General features: G+C 34.7%; 2 protein-coding genes across 2 annotated transcripts in view; both read right to left on the reverse strand.

Moving 5' to 3' along the window:
- Positions 1-2,493, reverse strand: part of LOC131157228 (uncharacterized) — a 76,184-nt gene extending 73,691 nt beyond the window's left edge. The window contains exon 1 of the mRNA XM_058111216.1: positions 2,238-2,493. The gene's annotated coding sequence lies outside the window, so the exon portion shown is untranslated. The remainder of the gene's footprint in view (positions 1-2,237) is intronic.
- A 3,738-nt stretch (positions 2,494-6,231) lies between these two features.
- Positions 6,232-8,579, reverse strand: LOC131157237 (transcription termination factor MTEF18, mitochondrial-like). The gene is made up of 2 exons (XM_058111227.1): positions 8,331-8,579; positions 6,232-8,098 (listed from the first exon to the last, which is right to left on the reverse strand). Exon 2 carries the CDS (start codon positions 8,065-8,067, stop codon positions 6,334-6,336), a length of 1,734 nt encoding a protein of 577 aa, XP_057967210.1. The 5' UTR covers positions 8,068-8,098; positions 8,331-8,579; the 3' UTR covers positions 6,232-6,333.
- Between the last annotated feature and the right edge of the window lie 11,464 nt (positions 8,580-20,043).

Raw genomic sequence — 20,043 nt, forward strand, 5'->3', positions numbered from 1 at the left:
TGCAATATGAGGCACGTGAAATGCAATCTGAGGCACGCAAGGCGCCAGTGGTAAGGCCCACTTGAGCAATTGTTGGGGAATTGGGCTTACTCCCATAAGGGAGATAGTTTCCGTTCAAGGGGGAGCGGTTGAAACTCACAAGTGAGGGGGAGATTGTTGAGAATTCCACTTGTGAATTTGTCCTACATTGGAAAATTAGAGTGGATCATGAGTGCTTATATACATGGTTGGGCCCAAGACCCAATAGGCTTAAGCTTTTGGGTCAAGTTGGTGTTCACCCATGTGTATCAAGCCCACCCATAGGCTCCTCCGGTCCTAACACCAACTACAAATTCATAGTTTGGCTTTGAAGATGGAAACAGCACCATTCAAGATTAAATTCTTGTTGTCATGGTGGGCCTGGTTGTTGAGGCTTTATTGACCATGGATGGATTGGTTGTCTTAAACAAACAGCCTGGTGCCCACTGTTTATCATCTTTGGGATACAAGAAGTAGTGGCTGTGCTTGTCACTCAAGCCCTTGGAAATTCATTTCTCAGGTTGCTCACTTATTCTATTCTAACTCATTCTCGAGTAAGAAATGGGAATCACATTCAGTTTTGGGAGGATAATTGGGTGGATGTTTCATTTGAGTCTTTGGTCCCTCATCTTTTCAGACTGTCTCCCCAGATAAATGCTTTTTATTCTTTGTTGGAGGGCTCTCTTTCTTGGGATTTTCATTTTTTCAAAAATCTCAATAAGGGAGAGGTTGATAATGTGGAATCATGACCATTTTGTTAATAGTGTTGGATTATTTTCCTCCTCAAGTGAGAAATGATTTGAGGATTGGATTGGGGATACATCTGGTTCTTTCTCCATAAATTCTTCTCTCAGCCCTAGAAATCTGAGTCCTCCTTTCCCCTTGATTAATTTCATTTAGAAGCCAAAGGTACCTTACAAGATCAGGGCTTTCATGTGGATGTGGCTCCTAATAGGTTTAATACTGATGACATGTTGCAGATGCATAGACCTTATAAGGATATCAATCAGGATATTGTTTTGTGTTTGAAGTCAAGTGAAGCTGGCCACTTGTTCCTTCATTGTCGGTGCCTAATAAGATTTGGAGATACATTATGTTTGCTCTTTTTTGGGCTTAGTAGATCAAAAGGAATGCAAGGATTTTCATTGGCCAAACAATTCCCTTGTGTCTTTTATGGGGTACAGTCATTTTCCTTGCTCCCTTTTGGGCTCACTCTTTGGGTTAATTTCAGGGAGTTTGTTGTCTAATCTTCATAGGGATTGGAGGGGGGCTTATTATAATTGTTCTCTGCTTTTAAAGAGGATATCTTATCCTACGATCTTTGTAACTATTTCTCCTTTCTGCTAATAAAGTTCTTTTTCTATCAAAATAGAAAGAAACAATGGGATGTACAAAGGTGGAAGCTTTAGAGTATGTTCAGGAGAAGACAATATAAGTACTTCAAATGAGACTTTCTATTTTCTTGTAGACTGAAGGCTATGCAACCCAGCTATTTTTTACAAGAGGAAGTTGCAGGCATTTTGGAGGAATAATGTAAGGTGGTGCTTTATTTGTTTCCTGATATTCTGTTTTGCTTTCTATTATCTTCCTCTGTTAGTGCTCTACTGGTTTATTTCTCTTCTTTATCAGTTTTCCTGGTTTTGTTTCTTTGTTTTTATCTGGATTTTTCTAGACTCTGTTAGGGCCCGTTTGCAACTCGTAAAATATTAGCGAAAGAAAAGGTAAATATCAAGGAATCCACATTATGTTGTTTGGTTAATGATTATTAAGGAAAGTGAGAAAGAAAATAAAAAAATGTATCAAATTCGTGAACAAAATTTTGATTTTTCAAATCAATAATATTTGATTTTTCCTAATTTTTAGTCATATTAAAACAAATTATCATTCTAATAGTATTTCATTAGAAGAAAAATACAGTGGAAAATGAGTTTTCTTCTTATTTTCCTTTCCTTTTCCCAAACAAAACCCTTAAGGAGATGTCTTATCCTCCTAACTATATATTCTTAATCTATTAAAGAAATTCTTCTTTTGCTATCAAAAAGACATTTTACCCAACGAGAAAAAAATTGATACCATGGAAAACTGCCAAATAGAACCAAAGAATGATAAATTATTTGCAGCTCAAAAATGGGTGGATGAGGATTGACACAGATGTGAGTCTTTTAAGAAATGAGACCTGAGCCAAAGCTACTAAGCTAGAGCCCAAACAAGTAAACGACCTGAGCTTGAACCGGCACTTCAATACCCCTGAGCCGAGCTCAAGCCCAAATTTCTGTGTTTGCAATGGCCAAGCCAAACCTGAGCAAGTGCCTGAGTGCAAGCCAAAGTACTGGTCTGCCAAGTGGAACCTGAGCAGGTTAAAGCTCAGCTCGGCTCGTTTGCAGCCCTATGAATGATGCATCTGCCAAAATCCAATGGATCAGAGAAGATCCCTCTGATTCCTCCTCAGAATCATGATCAAGCAACAACCTGCACCTGGAGGCATGATGTCTCAATTCAGAAAACCAATAAAAAGAAGAGGACAAAACATACCGAGATCAGTTAGACAGTTCGGAGATGAAGTCATATACAAAGCACCAATTAAAGCTTCAGTCATCTCCAGAACAATGCAACAGCAAAAGATGAAGAGATAATCTCATTGAATGAAACATAAATACCCACTGTCTTTCAATTCTACTGAAATCAAGGAAGGTTAATATTCCCTCAATATGAGTCTCCTACCATGTGAGTACACAAAGGACACGTCTTCTGCCCATTTCTGCAATGTGAAGAGTGCATTTAATGCGGACAATGACAGGCTTTCATTATGATGGCACATGTCACAATGTGTAATAGATGAAAGTGATGGCTGGAAGAAACAAGAAAACCGAAAAAGACAACCCAGATATGTATGCGAGTAGAGAACAACTGACGAGATATTTGCAGAGTCTAACTACAACCTGAAATATTTCAGCACGGTGAGTGTAGCCAACCTGAGGTTGCATAATTTGGACACTACACCTTGGGCGCCCTATTAAGGATACATTGGCCAGAAAAGGTATGTGCACCTTGATAGCAATAGGCATTAATTATCATCTACCTTGGGGCATTAAAGGGGGCTAAAATCACAGCAACCTCATGTGGAGCCTAAATCAAGGGCTATTTCCAAATAGAACAAGAAAAGAGCAAAAGGGGAAAAAGATCCAGCGAAAAGGAGCAACTTCTAAACCACCAACCTCCCATGAGACAAAGGGAAATACAGACTTATGCATTAGAGGGCTGAAGTCAGAGAACTCTCTATCCTGTATTGTCTTGCAGGTCATATCAGAAAATATTCTAGATTGAAAATCAAAGATTCATTATTGATATGCCCAAGATTCGAGCAGCATCACCTACATAGTAATGTTTTAAACAATTTTAGTAAATTTTTTAATCAATCTAAGATACACTATAAGTAACAAGGGCTATCTCGGCTTTTTGTCATGGGCCAAACACTTCACACCTTGTGAAGAGCCGTGCAGCACTAGTTAAAGCACTGTTGCTTAACTAGTCAGCGAATGTTAACTGAGGTTCACCACAAGAACACATTCACAACAAAAGCAGAAGCAGCAAGCAATTCATGTAAGCAAATGATAATCAAGTGGTAAATATTGAAGCAACAATATTCATTAACACCACCTTTGTAGGCAGCATTTGTTTCGCGAGAGAGGCAGATAGGCTAAACATGTTTACAAATGCTAATGAGTTTTACAATGATTGATAAACACTCACCCTCCCCTAAGGAGCTTTATTTGATATTCTAGCTCTGAGACTATGAAACATCAAACCGACCCTGGAGTTATACTCCCACTTTACACTTGGGCATAAGCATACTCAGTGAATAAAACCTATACTACCACTTACATGATGGTTACTCATTCCATGTACAATGCAAGCAGTCACAAGCATGGTCTTAAATTTCCACAAAATTGTCAAAATTTCCGTCAAAATTTCCGATTTCCGTCACCCTTGAAATAGAAATGGCAGTCTATTTCCGTTTTGCATAATTTCTGTCAAAATCTCACCGTCATCCGAAATTTATCAAAATCTCAAAATTTTAGTGAAATTTCTATCTCAATTTATTTTATCAAAACAAAAGATATTACAAGTGCTTTTGAAATTATATGAAAAAATAACTTACAGTAACATTTTATTTAACCATTCATGTCTAAATTATCATTATTTGTATAATAAATAATAATGATTTATGAATTTCATTTGTATTAACTAAATATGTTTAATGTACATTATCTTACAAATATGTTTAATGCACATATCATTTTACAACTTTTCTACCTCATACAAAACATAGATGTATTTAATTTGTAATATATTAGTCCTAAAACTTATATTATTATGTTTGTTAACCATTTCTAAAGTTTCACAAAGAATTCCATGCTTTACTACTAATTTCCGTTATTTTTTCAAATCGAAATCGAATTTTTCGTCGAAATTTCCGTACTTTTGGAGCTTCGAAATTTGAGTCGAAATCGAAATTTAAGACCTTAGTCACAAGCCAGCATAATGCCCAAAACAAGTTTGGCTCATGACACTTATGCACTTGTTACTGGCAATAAAAAAAGCTTGTATTCACTACTTTTAAGTTTTAACTAATTTGTTGACTAAAATGCAATTTAAACTAAGAAACATCAAATATAAAATGCTCATATTTCATACAAGCACAAAAATTCATATCAATCACATATATAGAATGTGTCTCTGTCTCTATATTAGGTGTTAGAAATAAAAAAAAAGTTAAGAAGAAGGAGCTTCCAATATATTATCAAAGAAATATAACTGAGATAAATTATAAGATGAAAATTTTTAAGTGTGGTTTTTGGTGATCAACACTGAGATACATAAACATTGGATGAAGACAAAGGAACCAAAAAGAAAGATCTCAACAAGTTCTTAACAATGAGCACCACTTCCTTCCACTTTGCTATGGTGCGTAAGAGTTTCTATTGCTTCATCATGGTGTATTTACATCTAATGCTTTGAAGGAGTTTCTTGTATAGATGTATAAGAGGCTAGAAGGACTTATTAGTTGCTTTTGTTTTTCATTTTGTAACAATCTCTTAGGTGAATGTCTTCCTTATTGCACTTAATCCTTCTTATAATCTTAATAATTCTTCTTTTACTGGAAAAATTAATTTCACACACACACACACTCTTATATATATATATAGCAGAACAGGCGGCTCTCTTTGGCCTCCAAAATCCAATGCTAAATTCTAGTAATTGTGAATTTAAAACAAAACAAAATAATAAGAACCCATCAAAAGTTTTTTGTACAATTAATAAATAACTAAATGTGTTTCCTTTCTGAAAAGGGCCCAATAAATACATATCTTAAATTGTGTGGGCCATTTTAATGAAACAAAAAATAGATAGCAAGAAATGTTACGATTACAATTTATTTTTTTGTTATGCTTTAAATTATAATTTTTACAATAATAGTCTGTTAATGAATTAGTAAAATATATATATTAGGCAGCTCTTAAAAATTAAATAATATCTTGTGCTCCACACACGTCTCTAGTAGTGTTATTTATTTATTTATTTATTTATTTATTATTATTCTAGAAATATATAACCAAATCTACATTTCAACCTTTTGCTCGTCTCATCTCCTCATACACCAAAAAAAAAGGAGGAAAAGAAAAAACTTCAAGAATTTCTAGTAAACCCCTAAGGTAAATAGTCAATGCAAACAGGTTTTCATTATCAGGATATTTCTTTTTTACCCATTGACAAATAAATGAAGTTTTGGATTCTTCAGTTTGATGGATGCAAGAACCTCATGGTTCAAACTCTTTAGGTTAAACCCCTATAATTAAATGAAGACTTTTAGGAAACCAATGGAAGCAAAACAGTCCCTTGTTTCCATTTTTTTAACAGTACTTTAAGAAATAAATTCAGCAAATATAATGGAGCTACTGTGCCCAAAATGTAGCAACAAGATTGACCACAAATTTGAAAGGGCAGAATTTATTGAAATCCTAAAGATATTGTCAAACACAATCAATTTGACTGTCACGAAAAATGAAGTAAATGAAAAAGATTGTCATGTGCTTCATGTCTCCATTTGGTTTAGGATGGAGGGGGAAGCAACTTACAATTGCAACTGAAGCTAAGCTGCAGATTATTCACAGCAATTAAAACAGAAAATTAAAAAAAAAAATCTCAAATGAATTTATTGAAGTACAACAAACTATCTGCTCATTAGAAAAATGGTTTGTGTGTCCATATCCATAGACTCTATAAACAATCACATATTACAGTGGATAAAACAACTTAGCACAAGGAGGATGATTTCTTCAAACTTTCCCATATGGTTGAACCTTCAGGATGGACACTAACAAAATATTTTACAAATCGCTTATCTGAACAAGCAAGGAGTGTGCTCAAGGATAACATATGCTTTGCTGCATTTCTCTCTCTCAGCCATGCATACATTGAAAATCTGAGATTGATCCTCTCCATATCGTAACATAAATATGCAGGAAATGCCACCACAGATTCCAGTGGATAGCCTAAACAATTTTGGAGACAGTCAATTTTTTTCTCAAGCACATCTTTGGTCTGATTTAGCACTGATGGAGCTTGTTTGATCATGTTTGAGACAGCATTGCAGTCCAAACCAGCTTGAACCAGGCAATCAAACCTCTCCTGTAATTGATCTCCTCTGCCCCTAAACTGTTTCAAAGCCTTCACCATCTCATCTGAGTTTTCAGTATATCCTAATCTCAACAAAAATGCGGTTTTCTCAAGAATCTTGCTTGGATTTTTTCCAGCTTTTTGTTCAATGTTGATACCACTTGATTTAGAAGCCAAAATGAACATCTTATTCGGATCGTCCTTTATAATTTGGCATAAGCCATCTCTCCCGACTTTTAATTTTCTCAGAACAGTTTTTGGTCCATTAAGAGAATGTGATATCATTAGTTGCATGTGGGTGGATACAATATTTCCAATTTCTTCCATTTCCATTCCTATATCTAACAAAAAACTCACTGCACGCCAAAGCTTTTGAGCAAACTTCCTGGACAAAATCTGAGGGTTCTGCGAGATCAAGTTAGCAACCTGATTCATACTGAGACCCAATTTAAGTAACCCACCAACCAATATGTAGATCTTCTTCCCAGAGCCTTCAAACAGTAAGGCAGGATCTGTTTTAAACAAAGTTCTTATCTTCTCCTTACTATAACCAACTTTATCAAGAAACTCCATCGTGTCAAGCATTCGGTTCCAATTATATATGCTCTTATTGGTTAGGTGGCCTCCAATCCAGTCGTTTTTCATCCCTAATCCACTCAACTTCTCAAAAACCCTGATAAACTCACTGTTAATGCCACTAGTCAATAATGAGGGGCAGCAACTCACCAACTTAATAACCGTGGAGGTACCCAAACCCAGTTCTTCATAAGCTTGAAGTTTCCGAGCCAACACCCCATAATCAAGTCCAAGCACTTCCTTGGCTTCCTTAAATATCTTGCCAATCATACTACGGGGAATCCCATAATCACAAAGAACATGAAAGTTGTCGAGCATGACGTGATCATCACTCAAGAAGATCAAGTCACGGGGAAGAAGTGAAAAGAATTCGGAGGGGGTCAAACCTAGACTTTCAAAGAATGGCTCAAACTCATTGATGGGATTGTATCGAAAATATTTAGACAAAGACCGGGCAATGTGTTGCTCATTCTCAATCTTGGAGAGCAGTTTTTGAAGAAAAGCGGGAGAGTTCTTGCTAATGTGCTCAGCATCAGCAAAGTAGAAGTTTCTAGTACAATGTAGGTAATCGAAGAGTGCTTCTTGTGCCTCTGTTCTCACAAAACGGGATATTCGGCTGGCACTAAGAGAAGTGGATGGCAGAGCTTTCTCTGTGAGAGTCAGATTAGGATGGTGGGTAGTTCTAGAAGTGCGAAAGCATCGAATTTTGACAAAAACAAAAGATGGGCTCTGCACAGCAACGGGTTTCTGGATAACAACAGGAGATGGAACAAAGTAGTTCACCTGGGAAATCATTGCAGATAAGGAAGACAACCACCTACTTAGTCTGCAAATTATCATGGCAGAAAAATACTTAGTCTGCAAATTATCATGGCAGAAAAAGAGACAGAGTTGAATTAAGGTTAAGCTTCAGGGCAATTATAATGAATGCAAGCTTAATCTATCTATGCCCAAAATTCTTTCTGGGCGACTCATACTTTGGAACTGAATAGGTGAAATTAAAGACAAGAGCTCAAAACAAAAGCTTTCAAGGTGGGATTGGGGATAGGGTATCTTGCCTTGGGGTTTTTGTTGGGTTTTGCCCCCCTTTCGCGTCTTCTGATCGAAAGCACCATTCACTATCGTTGATTTTATTCCCAAATGCTACTACGCCTCTTTGCTATGCGCTTTGCAAGCAGCTAGACAAGGGCTTTATATCAGATAATTGTAGCTTCAGTCACAGCCCTAGGGTTTTAGCCCTCAACCCTGCTCTTCGGATTGCTGCTGGCTAGCGGCTAGCTTGCCTTCCTGATATTTCATTATATCCTATTTACACAAATATTTAAGTATATATATATATATATATATATCGAGGATATAATTATTGTATAAATAGAGAAACCATTTTAAAAATAAATAAATAAATCTATTAAAATTAGCTAAAATCGGATTTATAGTGTTTACTTTGAACAAGGTCAGGTTTTAATTTTTTTTTAAATAATTTGATTTAATTTAAAGATAAAATCAATAATATCATAAATTTTATGTAGTTTCTACGTAATAAATATCCCTATAATTAAAATTCAAGATTTTTTTATTAGTGATCTTAGGCTTGAACTTTTTAAAAGATAAAAAATATATATATAATATAGAAAAATAGTTACCTCTTGTTTTGTACCTCTCAAAATTAATTTATGTGTCTATTAAAACATATTTAAATATTTGTGTGTATAGTAATTCTTCAAATATTTAGCCCCCGTTTTGGACCACTTAAAGAAATTGCTTATAACACTTATCACTTTAAATAAGCACTTTTACAAAAAAAAAAAAAAAAAGACATTTGACTTGCACTACAACAAACACTTATTACAATAACTGTTTTTCCAAACACTTGAGGATCGTTTGGAACTGCCTATACACAAGTGTTTTTAAGAAAAAGTACTTAATTTAATAACTGTTATTAATAAGTACTGAACTACAGAAATGTTGAAAGTTGTAATTAGTGTTTAGTTGTGTTTAAAATAAGTGATATTTGGATACTTGCTTTATTATATAATTATTTTTAAACATATTTTAAATTATAAATATTAATATTTTTAATTAATAATTTTATTGATAATTAATTTAATTATATATAATTAAAATTTAAATATTTTATATTTAAAAAGTAATATAATATTATTATTTTAAATTAACAATAATCATGTTATTAATATATATTTATACCATATTACTATCATATTAAATTATGATGAAAATAATATTACTAGTTAAATTCAAAATTTTACTCTATTTCATGTTAATTTAAATTAATAAATGTTGGTTTTTTGAGTTTAATCTTATTTTGATAATGATAAATCAAAGCATCTCATTTGTGTTTTAAGTATGTGAATAGGAATGTAGATTTAAGAAAGCACAATGGCCGATGCAAAATAGAAGCCATGAAGCATTCAATGACACATCACTTGGCATATTTCACGGAGCATTTAAGAAGCAAGAATTGAAGACTTAAATAATTTTCATTTATATTGTATTTAGGATTGAGTGTAAATGCACGTCTTAATGAATTTGAAGTGAAGCTCATACTTGACCCTAGATGGTCCCTAGGGACTCAAACTTTTAATGGAAATACTAAACTATTTCGAAAGGTATAAAATGAGATTGAACATGAAAAAGCTCAAAATATCAAGATTGCAAGGCAGTTGGGCGACTGGATGGTCTATACGGGCGACCGAACGTCAGGCAGTATGATCCGGGCGACCGGATCATCAATCCGAGCGACCGAAAATGGCTAAAAAGAATTTCTCCTGCAATCCGAGCGACCGAACCTCAGTCTAGTCGACCGAAACTCTTGGGAAAAGCCAAAATTGGCTCTTAAACTGTCATATTTTTCGAAATAAAATATATATATTAAAACCCCCGTTGGCCATAAAACAACTATATTTTAAGTTTGTCTATAAATACTAGGCTTAGAGAGTTAGAGTACACTTTTGATCAATCTATGAATATACTTGAATCTTTGAGCAACACTTTTACACATCTCTCACTTCAAGTTCTCTCATTATTGTTATTTCCAAAAGTCATTTGAGAACACTATCCAAACTCTATTGAGCTTCGAATCTTATTCATTAAAAGTGTTTTAGTATTTGTATTTCCATTCTACTCATTAGCTATTGAAGGAGCACTCTTGTACACAAATCATTTGTTTTCCCATTCAACATTCACGGTTTGGGTTGGAATCGTGTCAAGTAAGGGTTTTTGCTCAGAGAGGTATCTCTGCCTACTAGGAGGGTTTGTAAGGGTATCTCCGCTCATATGAAGGAGGATTGTAAGAGATAGCTCCGCCTTGTTGAAGGAGTCGATAGTGGAAATCCTCAAGTGGTTGTCTTTAGGTAAGGACGTAGGCAGGTATAGTCAAACCTTGTAAAACGGTGATGTTGTTTTCTCTTTCCCTGCACTCCTTTAATTTTCGCACTTGTATGTTTATATATTTGTGGTATTTGTGATTGTTCTATAAATGCCAAACTCAAGTTAATCTAGATTGATAAATAGCTCACATATTTGACCTAATGTTTTAAATATTCAATTCACCCCCCTCTAGGGATTTCACCAATTCTAATAATAAATAGTTCTTATTCAATCTAGAATTGAAATATAATAACTAATATGTCTTAATGCATAGTTAAATAATATATATATATATAGTTATTTTTAAATATTTTCACCCCCTTGGGATATCACCAATTCTAACAATAAATAGTTCTTATTCAATCTAAAATTGAAACATAATAACTAATATGTCTTAATCCATAGTTAAATAATATATATAGTTAGTTTTAAATATATTTTGAATAAAAATATTAATATTTTTATGATTAGAAATTTGAATGATAATTATATTAATTTCATAATTAAAATTTAAATATCTATAATACTATAATATTATTTATTAATTTAGCAATAATCTTGTTATTAATATATATTTATAACATATCATTATCACATTAATTTATGCTAAATGTAAAATTAATAACTAAATTAAAATTTTTAGACTATTTGATAATAACTAGAACTTATAGATGGTTTTTTTATTTATTCCAAAATTAATTATATTTCTTTAATAATTAATAGGTTACAATGTATAGTAAAATAATATATGGTTAATTTTTAATTAAAATTCAATTAATAATTATGTTATTTGTTTATTTTAATTAATATTTAAGGTAAAATATTATAATCATAAAGCAATCAAATGATCATTAAATTTAAATTTGGGAAATTTTTTAGTTAATTAATGGCACAACTCTCTCAAGGTCTCCAATGATTAATGAAGTTGCCAAATTGTCGTGGCATCCCAAAAAGGGGACCAAAATGGTGAAGGGCAATACTAGTATTGATGATTTGATGGATTTGCTGGGCAATACTAGTATTGATGATTTGATGGATTCGCCGCTAACACAAGGCGAAATACAACAAAACAATCTCCTTACCAAAAAAGTGTTGCTTGGATCTTTCTTTCACTCCTTCTACTTCCTGTTATTTTCCTAAGTGTGGTTATGTTAGGAAAAAAATTATATATGCAAACAATTCCGATAGGTAAATCAATGGCGTAATAAAATGAGACACAAAAAATTTAACATGGTTCCCTCAAATGTTAAAGTATGTCCATGGGGCATGGCAGTCCAAATCCACTATCACCAAAATGTCGTACAAAGTGGATACAAAAAGCATGAGCCTTACAAATATATAAGAGTGTATAAACAAGTGTAGCAAGATGAAAAGGCCTCACCAATATTATGAACAAAGCTCCAAAAAAACAACCAACCAAATGAGCACAACCAGAAGCTCCCAAAATGCTAATAGTAGTATGCAGCCGAAGTCACACGTAAGAGAGACAAGTAGCAGCAGCTTGCTGCAATTGAGAAAAATCCAAATAGAGAAAGAAAAACGAAGGGGGGTGTAGACTACTATCCGTGAAGACTTGAGCTGCTGCAAGAAAATGAAGAAAGGAGATGAAGGGGCAGCCAGCTATTGCTACGCGTGGCTTCGACTGCTGAAAGCATGAAGTTGCTCTAGAATTTTAAAAAGAATGCTCCAAATATGCTTCCACTGGGAAGCCAAAAAACCCAATTAAAATTCACCCATATTCAATGCATCGGGTCCCACAAGGAGGGAAACCTAATAAATCTCCCCCTTCTGACTTATGGGGACAACTCCACCAATCCGGCCAAAATTCAACACTTCACATGCTTGTCTCTAGACAATGCTTTTGTCATCATATCCGAACAATTATCATCAGTGTGAATTTTGTCAAGCTGCAATAATTTCTCATCCAACACATCTTGAATCCAATGATATCTAACATCAATATGTTTTGACTTTGAATGGAAGATAGAATTCTTACTCAAATGAATTGCGCTTTGACTATCACAATAAAGAACAAACCTTTCTTGTTCTATACCCAACTCTTTTAAGAATCTCTTCAACCAAAGTCATTCTTTGCAAGCTTTCGTAATGGTAGTAAACTCGGCTTCCGTAGTAGATAGAACCACATTTCTATAATTTAGATTGCCATGCCATAGCTCCCCCTGCAAAAGTCATCAAATAACCCGAAGTTGATTTTCTAGAATCAACATCACCAGCTATGTCGGCATCCATGAATTCATGGAGCATATATTTACCATTTCCAAAACACAAATACACCTTCGAAGTGCCACTAAGGTATTGGAGAATTCATTTTACCGCTAACCAATGCTCCTTTCTTGGATTAGAGAGAAACCGACTAACAACTCCAACAATGTGAGCTAAATTCGGTATTGTGCAAACCATTGCATACATTAAGGAACCAACAGCCAAAGCATAAGGAATTTTCTTCATTTCTTCCTTGTCTTTCTCACTTGTTGGACTTTGTTTTGTACTAAATTTGAATTGTAGCAAGTAGGCAACCAACGGGTTTTGCTTTATCCATATTGAACCTCACAAGCACTTTTTCAATGTACCTTTCTTGAGACAACCAAATTTTCCCATTTTCACGATCACGAATAATTCTCATGCCAAGAATTTGCTTTTTTGGTCCCTAGTCTTTCATAGCAAAAGACTTGCTCAACTGCAACATCAACTTGTCAATCTTGGAGGAGTATTGTCCTACAATGAGCATATCATCAACATAGAGTAAGAGAGTAATATAAGTACCATCTTAAAAATTTTCCACAAACACACAATCATCCGAACAGGTTTATGAGTGACCATGATCAATCATGTAAGAATCAAATTCTTGTACCATCTCCGTGGTGCTTGCTTCAAGCCATACAAACTTTTCTTTAATTTGCACACTAAATTCTCTTTCCCTTTCTGTTTGAAACCTTCCGGTTGTTCCATGTAAATTTCATTTTCCAAGTCACCATGTAAGAAAGTGATTTTTACCTCTAGTTGTTCAACTTATAAATTCAAATTTGCTGTCATGCCAAAAACAACCCGAATAGATGACATTTTCACAGCCGGTGAGAATATTTCATCAAAGTCAATTCCCTTTTTCGGACCAAAGTCATTTACCACAAGCCTAGCCTTGTACCGAAGATTCTTTCCATCATTTTTCAACCTAAACACCCATTTGTTTTGCAAAGCTTTTTTTCTAGGAGGAAGTTTAACCAAATCATAAGTGTGATTGTCAACTATGGACTTCATTTCCTCTTACATAGCCTTCATCCATTCAACTTTATTTTCATGGTTCATGGCTTCTCGATAGCTTTCGGGCTCCCCTTGATCTGTTAGAGTAACATAATCACTTGGTTGATATTTAGTTAAAGGTCTTGGCTCTCTTGAAGACCTTCTCAATGGAGCTTGCTCGGGAACTTGTTGCTCCCCCTCATTTTCATCTTCAACATCACTAGGAATTTCATCATTTCCAACATCTTCAAGAGGTGGAAGAACATCTTCCATATTTTCATCATGTTCCAAAGGTGGAGAAGGTGACTAAGTCAAAAAAATCATTCCCATTAGATTGTGGTTGCTCAGCTATGCCAAAATCTTCAATTGTTTGATCTTCAAAAAATACAACATCCCGGCTTCTAACAACTTTTTTTTCAACCGGATCCCACAATCTATATCAAAATTCATCATGCCCATAGCCAAGAAAAATACATTGCATTGTCTTGTCATCAAGTTTGGATCTTTCATCTTTTGGAATGTGAACAAATGCACGATAACCAAACACTTTCAAATCATCATAAGTGACATCCTTACCTTTCTAATTTTTTTTGGGAACTTCACCAAGTAGAGGAGTTGAAGGAGAAAAATTAATAAATTCCATTGTCGTCCTCATTGCTTCACCCCAAAATGATTTTAGCAACTTTGCATGAGAGAGCATACATCTCATTCTCTCCAGTATGGTGCGGTTCATCCTTTCGGCAACTCCATTTTGTTGAGGGGTTTTCTTGACGGTATTTTGATGTCTAATGCCTTGGCTGTAACAATATGCATCAAATGGGCCAATGTACTCTCCATCATTACCCGAGTGCACGCATTTCACTTTCTTTCCAGTCTCCCTTTAAACTTTAACTTGAAAATGCTTAAACACATCTAAAATTTGATCTTTAGTTTTCAAAGTGTAAGACCAAATTTTTATTGAACAATCATCAATAAAAGTAACAAAATAAAGTGCACCACCATGAGATTTAACTTTCAAAGGACCACATACATCGAACTGTATCAAATCTAGAACATTAGATTTTTTAGTAACAAACTTTGTAATTGAGGAGCTCTATGTTGCTTACCGATCAAACAATGAATACAATCTTTAAGAGAAGTACCTTTCATTTAAGGTAGAAGCTTCTTTTTGAACAAAAACTGCATTCCTTTTTCATTCATGTGCCCAAGCCGCTTATGCCACAAATAGGTGGAAGAGTGACACTCAATTGCATTCAATATACCATTACCAATTTTACCTTGCATCATATAGACTATACCAGTCTTCTTGCCTTTAGCCACCACCAAATTTCCTTTTGTGAGCTTCCATTTTCCATCACCAAAATGGTTGTCAAACCCTTCATCATCAAGTTTTCCAATAGATATCAAATTTAGCCGAATGTCGGGTACATGTCTCACATCTTTGAGCACCAACTTACATCCAAGATTTATTTCCAAACAAACATTTCTCATGCCAACAATTTTTGACAAACCTTCATTTCTCATCTAAACAACCCATAATTTCCTTTGGAATAAGAAGTGAAGAAATCTTCCCGAGAAGTGACATGAAATGACGCACTGGAATCAATAACCCAATCAGTCTCTTGACTTATCAAATTAATACAACTTTCATCACAAACAACCATAAGATCACCATCAGATGTAACTGAAGTTGTGTCTTCATGTTGTTTCTCAAAATTTTTCTCTTTGTTTTGCTCATTGAATTTCAATTTTTTACACTCCCGCTTCATATGCCCCTTTTTATGACAATAGTGACACTCAATATCTTTTTTCAAAACTAAGTTGGACTAGCCTCTTGATTTATCATTGCGGTGAGAATATTTGCTTTTGCTTCTGCCTCTCCCCCGATTTTCTGTCACAAGTGCCTCTAAATGAGATGAGCTAATTAATTTTCTTCTAATTTCTTCATTCAACAAGCTGCTAGTTACTTGGTTCATAGTAACAATTCCATCAAGAGCCGAATTACTAACTGTCACAACCAAAGTCTCCCAACTTTTCGGCAAAGAGTTAAGAAGCATTAAGGCCTGCAATTCATCATCAAAAACTATTTTCATAGTAGTAAGTTGATTGATAATATTTTTCATCTCATTCAAATGCTCAGTATTAAGACCACAATCTTTATATTTCAAGTTCACCAATTTTCTAGAAAAGAAAAGTTTTATTTGTAGCCAATTTTCAATCATAAAGACCCTTTAATTTTTTTCCACAATTCCCGTGCCGATGTTTCGGTAGAAACATGATGAAAAACACTATCATCAATCCAATGCCGGATAACACCAACGGTTTTCTTATTAAGCCTATTCCACTCGTCATTACTCATGTCTTTAGGTTTTCGACTATCACCCTCAATAGGTCCATCCAAATCTTTGCAAAATAAAATATCTTGCATTTTTTTTTTCTTAGTTACCCAATTGCTCCCATTGAAGCTAATCATACGGCCAACATTACCATCCATGATTTACACAAATTTAATGCGTACAAATAACGCGGCTTTGATACCACTTGTTGGGAAAAAAATTATATATGCGAACAATTCTCACAAGTAAATCAATGGCGTAATACAAATAATAAATAAAATGAGACACAAGAAATTTAACGTGATTCCCTCAAATGTTGAGGTACGTCCACGGGGCACTACGGTCTAAATCCATTATCACCAAAATGTTATACAAAGTGGATACAAAAGGCACGAGCCTTACAAATACACAAGAGTGTATAAACAAGTGTAGCAAGATGGAAATGCCTCACCAATATTATGAACAAAGCTCCAAAAAAAGAACCAACCAAATGAGCACAACCAAAAGCTCCCAAAATGCTGATAGTAGTACGCAATTGAAGTCACACGTAGGAGAGACAAGTAGCAACAGGTTGCTGCAACGATGGCTTTGGTGTAAGGAGATGGGTGAGTGAAAAATCCAAATAGAGAAAGAAAAACAAAGAGAGGGGGGGGGGGGGTGCAGACTACTATCCGTGAAGACTTGAGTTGCTACAAGAAAATGGAAAAAGGAGATGAAGGGGCAGCTAGCTATTGCTACACGTGGCTTTGGATGTTGCAAGCATGAGGCTGCTTTGGAATTTTAAAAAGAATGCTCCAGATGTGCTTCTACTGGGAAGCTAGCAAACCCAGTTAAAATTCACCCATATTCAATGCATCGGGCGCCACAAGGAGGGAAACCCAACAAATCTCCCCCTTCTGACTTATAGGGACGACTTCACCAATCGGCCAAAGTTCGACACTTCACATGCTTGTCTCTAGACAATGTTTTTGTCATCATATCCGAATCGTTATCATCGGTGTGAATTTTGTCAAGCTGCAATAATTTCTTATCCAACACATCCTGAATCCAATGATATCTAACATCAATATGTTTTGACTTTGAATGGAAGATAGAATTCTTATTCAAATGAACTGTGTTTTGGCTATCATAATTAAGAACATACATTTCTTGTTCTATGCCCAACTCTTTTAAGAATCTCTTCAACCTAAGCAATTATTTGCAAGCTTCCGTAATGGCAAAAAAATCAGCTTCCATAGTGGATAGAGCAATACATTTCTGTAATTTAGATTGCTATTCCACAACTCTCCCTGCAAAAGTCATCAAATAACCTGAAGTTGATTTTCTAGAATCAACATCACCGGCCATGTCGGCATCCATGAATCCATGGAGCATAGATATACCATTTCCAAAACACAAACACACCTTTGAAGTGCCTCTAAGGTATTGGAGAATCCATTTTACCGCTAACCAATGCTCCTTTCCTGGATTAGAGAGAAACCGATTAACAACTCCAACATCATGAGCTAAATCCGGTCTTGTGCAAACCATTGCATACATTAAGGAACCAATGGCCGAAACATAAGGAATTTTCTTCATCTCTTTCTTCTCTTTCTCTTGTAGGACTTTGTTTTGTACTAAGCTTGAAGTAACTAGCAAGTAGGCAACCAACAGGTTTTACTTTATCCACATTGAACCTCTTAAGCACCTTTTCAATGTACCTTTCTTGAGACAACCAAATTTGCCCATTTTCACGATCACAAATAATTCTCATTGTTATGACCCGAAAAAATAAAATGATAAAATGGAAAATGGAAAATTTTAGAAGAAGGGAACAGCAGACCTCGTCGATGAGTTTCATGTCCTTGTCGACGAGTGTTTTACTAAAAATCGTCGACGAAGTTCAGTTCCTCGTCGACGAGAAGATCCCAAATGAGAGAATTTCAAATTTTAAGACTCATCGATGAATGAATCTCATGTCAATGAGGTCTCTTCTGTGACTCATCGACAAATATTCTCTGCTCGTTGATGAGGCCACGTGGCAAAATCGAGTATAAAAGGGAATTGGGAAGCTTCTTGGCGAAGGAAATATATTTTCCTTCGAATTTCTCTCTCTAAAACGCCCCTTTACCTTCTCTCTAGCTTTTAGGCTCGGATTTATCCTGAATCAATTATCGGAGACCGCTACGATTTTCTAGGGAAGATTCTCTACACATCTAGCGAAGTAGTTTTTTAAATTAGGCTTTTCGGGAAATGCTTCTAAGTTGAGGTAAGGGTTAAAATTCTCAGTTTTGGGTTTTTAAAGGTTTATTTAAGGTTTATAGGTTGAGAAAATATAGAAATAGTAGTTTAATTGAGGTTTATTTAATTAAACTAGGGTTTTTGAACTAGAGTTCGGGTGAGCGTCACAGGCATCTTTTGGGAATTCACGTCGACATAGTTCAAAAAAACTAGTAAGGGGGAATATATATTAAACCAGATTTTTATGAATTAATTGGAAAATGAAATATGTTATGAATATATTGTTAGCTTTGGTGCAACCCCAAGAGGTGGGGAGGGTTAAATGGGTATTTAAAATTTATTACCTAGGTCAATCCACTAATCAACAGTATTACACAAGCCTAAGGTCAATCTAGTGCATGTAAAATAAATCAATGTAAATATACAATGGAATTTAAATTGCAATAGAGATTTAATCAAGCATGCACAATAAAGTAGTAAAGGAGACGACACCCAGAAATGTTATCGAAGTTCGGCCAAATTGCCTACGTCCCCACCTTGACTAACAAGCACAAGGATTACCACTATAGGCTCACTTAACGAGTGGAGCGACACCTAAACAACCAAGTCAATTAGCACAGAGTTGACCTCAACCTTTACAACTAGGTCAATTAACATAGGGCTGACCTTAACCTTCACAATCCTTACTGGGCTGGATTACCGCCCCCTCACGCCACACCTAGAACACTCTTATTTTACAATCAAAGGATATTGGTACAATGATTGTGCTTTCGTGTAAAACAGATATGTACCCAAATACGCTCAGCCACATACACCACAAAATGATTTAATATGTAAGCTTAGTGTGGTCTTAGATGTCTACTCTCAAATAGATTTACTATCATTGTAATCAGTGCGTGAGAGTGTAAACTATAAAATCTTTGTATCACAAGATGTATTCAATCTAAGTGCTCAAACAAAGATATTAGCCAAACTTCATATATCTCAATCAACAGATTTTCTCAATGTATAAAGCTCTAGTAATGTATGAGTTTGGTTTGTAAAAGGATAACAATATGATCTTTGTATCACAAAATGTATTCAATATAAATGCTTAAACAAAGATATTAATCAATCCTTATATATATATTTCAACTAGCAGATCTTCTCAATAATATAAAGCTTGAGCAATGCATAAATTGGGTTTGCAAAAAGAATTTGAATATTTGTAATCAGCAAAAGATATAACTCAATGAATATTGCCACAAAGATTTTTAACTCATAAACAAATATCTCTTCAAATATTTTTCAAGATAAAACACAATAGATATTTGAAAATGTTTTGAAAAGGTTTTGCAACCAAAATCAACTATGAGCTTCTCAAGATTTTGCAATGAAGGTGCAATCTCAGAAGATCTAACAAAGTCTTCTTAGAATAGACTTATTAACAAAGTCCCCTAAGAATACTTAAGATTTTGTTCTCAATAAAATCGAATCAATCAAACAAAACAAGGAGAGCAAACCTATCAAAATAATCACTCAAACAACTTACAGAGAGTTTAAGCAATAGTAAAGGGTAAGCATGAGTGAA

Source organism: Malania oleifera, chromosome 1, assembly GCF_029873635.1.
Source record: "Malania oleifera isolate guangnan ecotype guangnan chromosome 1, ASM2987363v1, whole genome shotgun sequence".
Lineage (NCBI taxonomy): Eukaryota > Viridiplantae > Streptophyta > Magnoliopsida > Santalales > Ximeniaceae > Malania > Malania oleifera.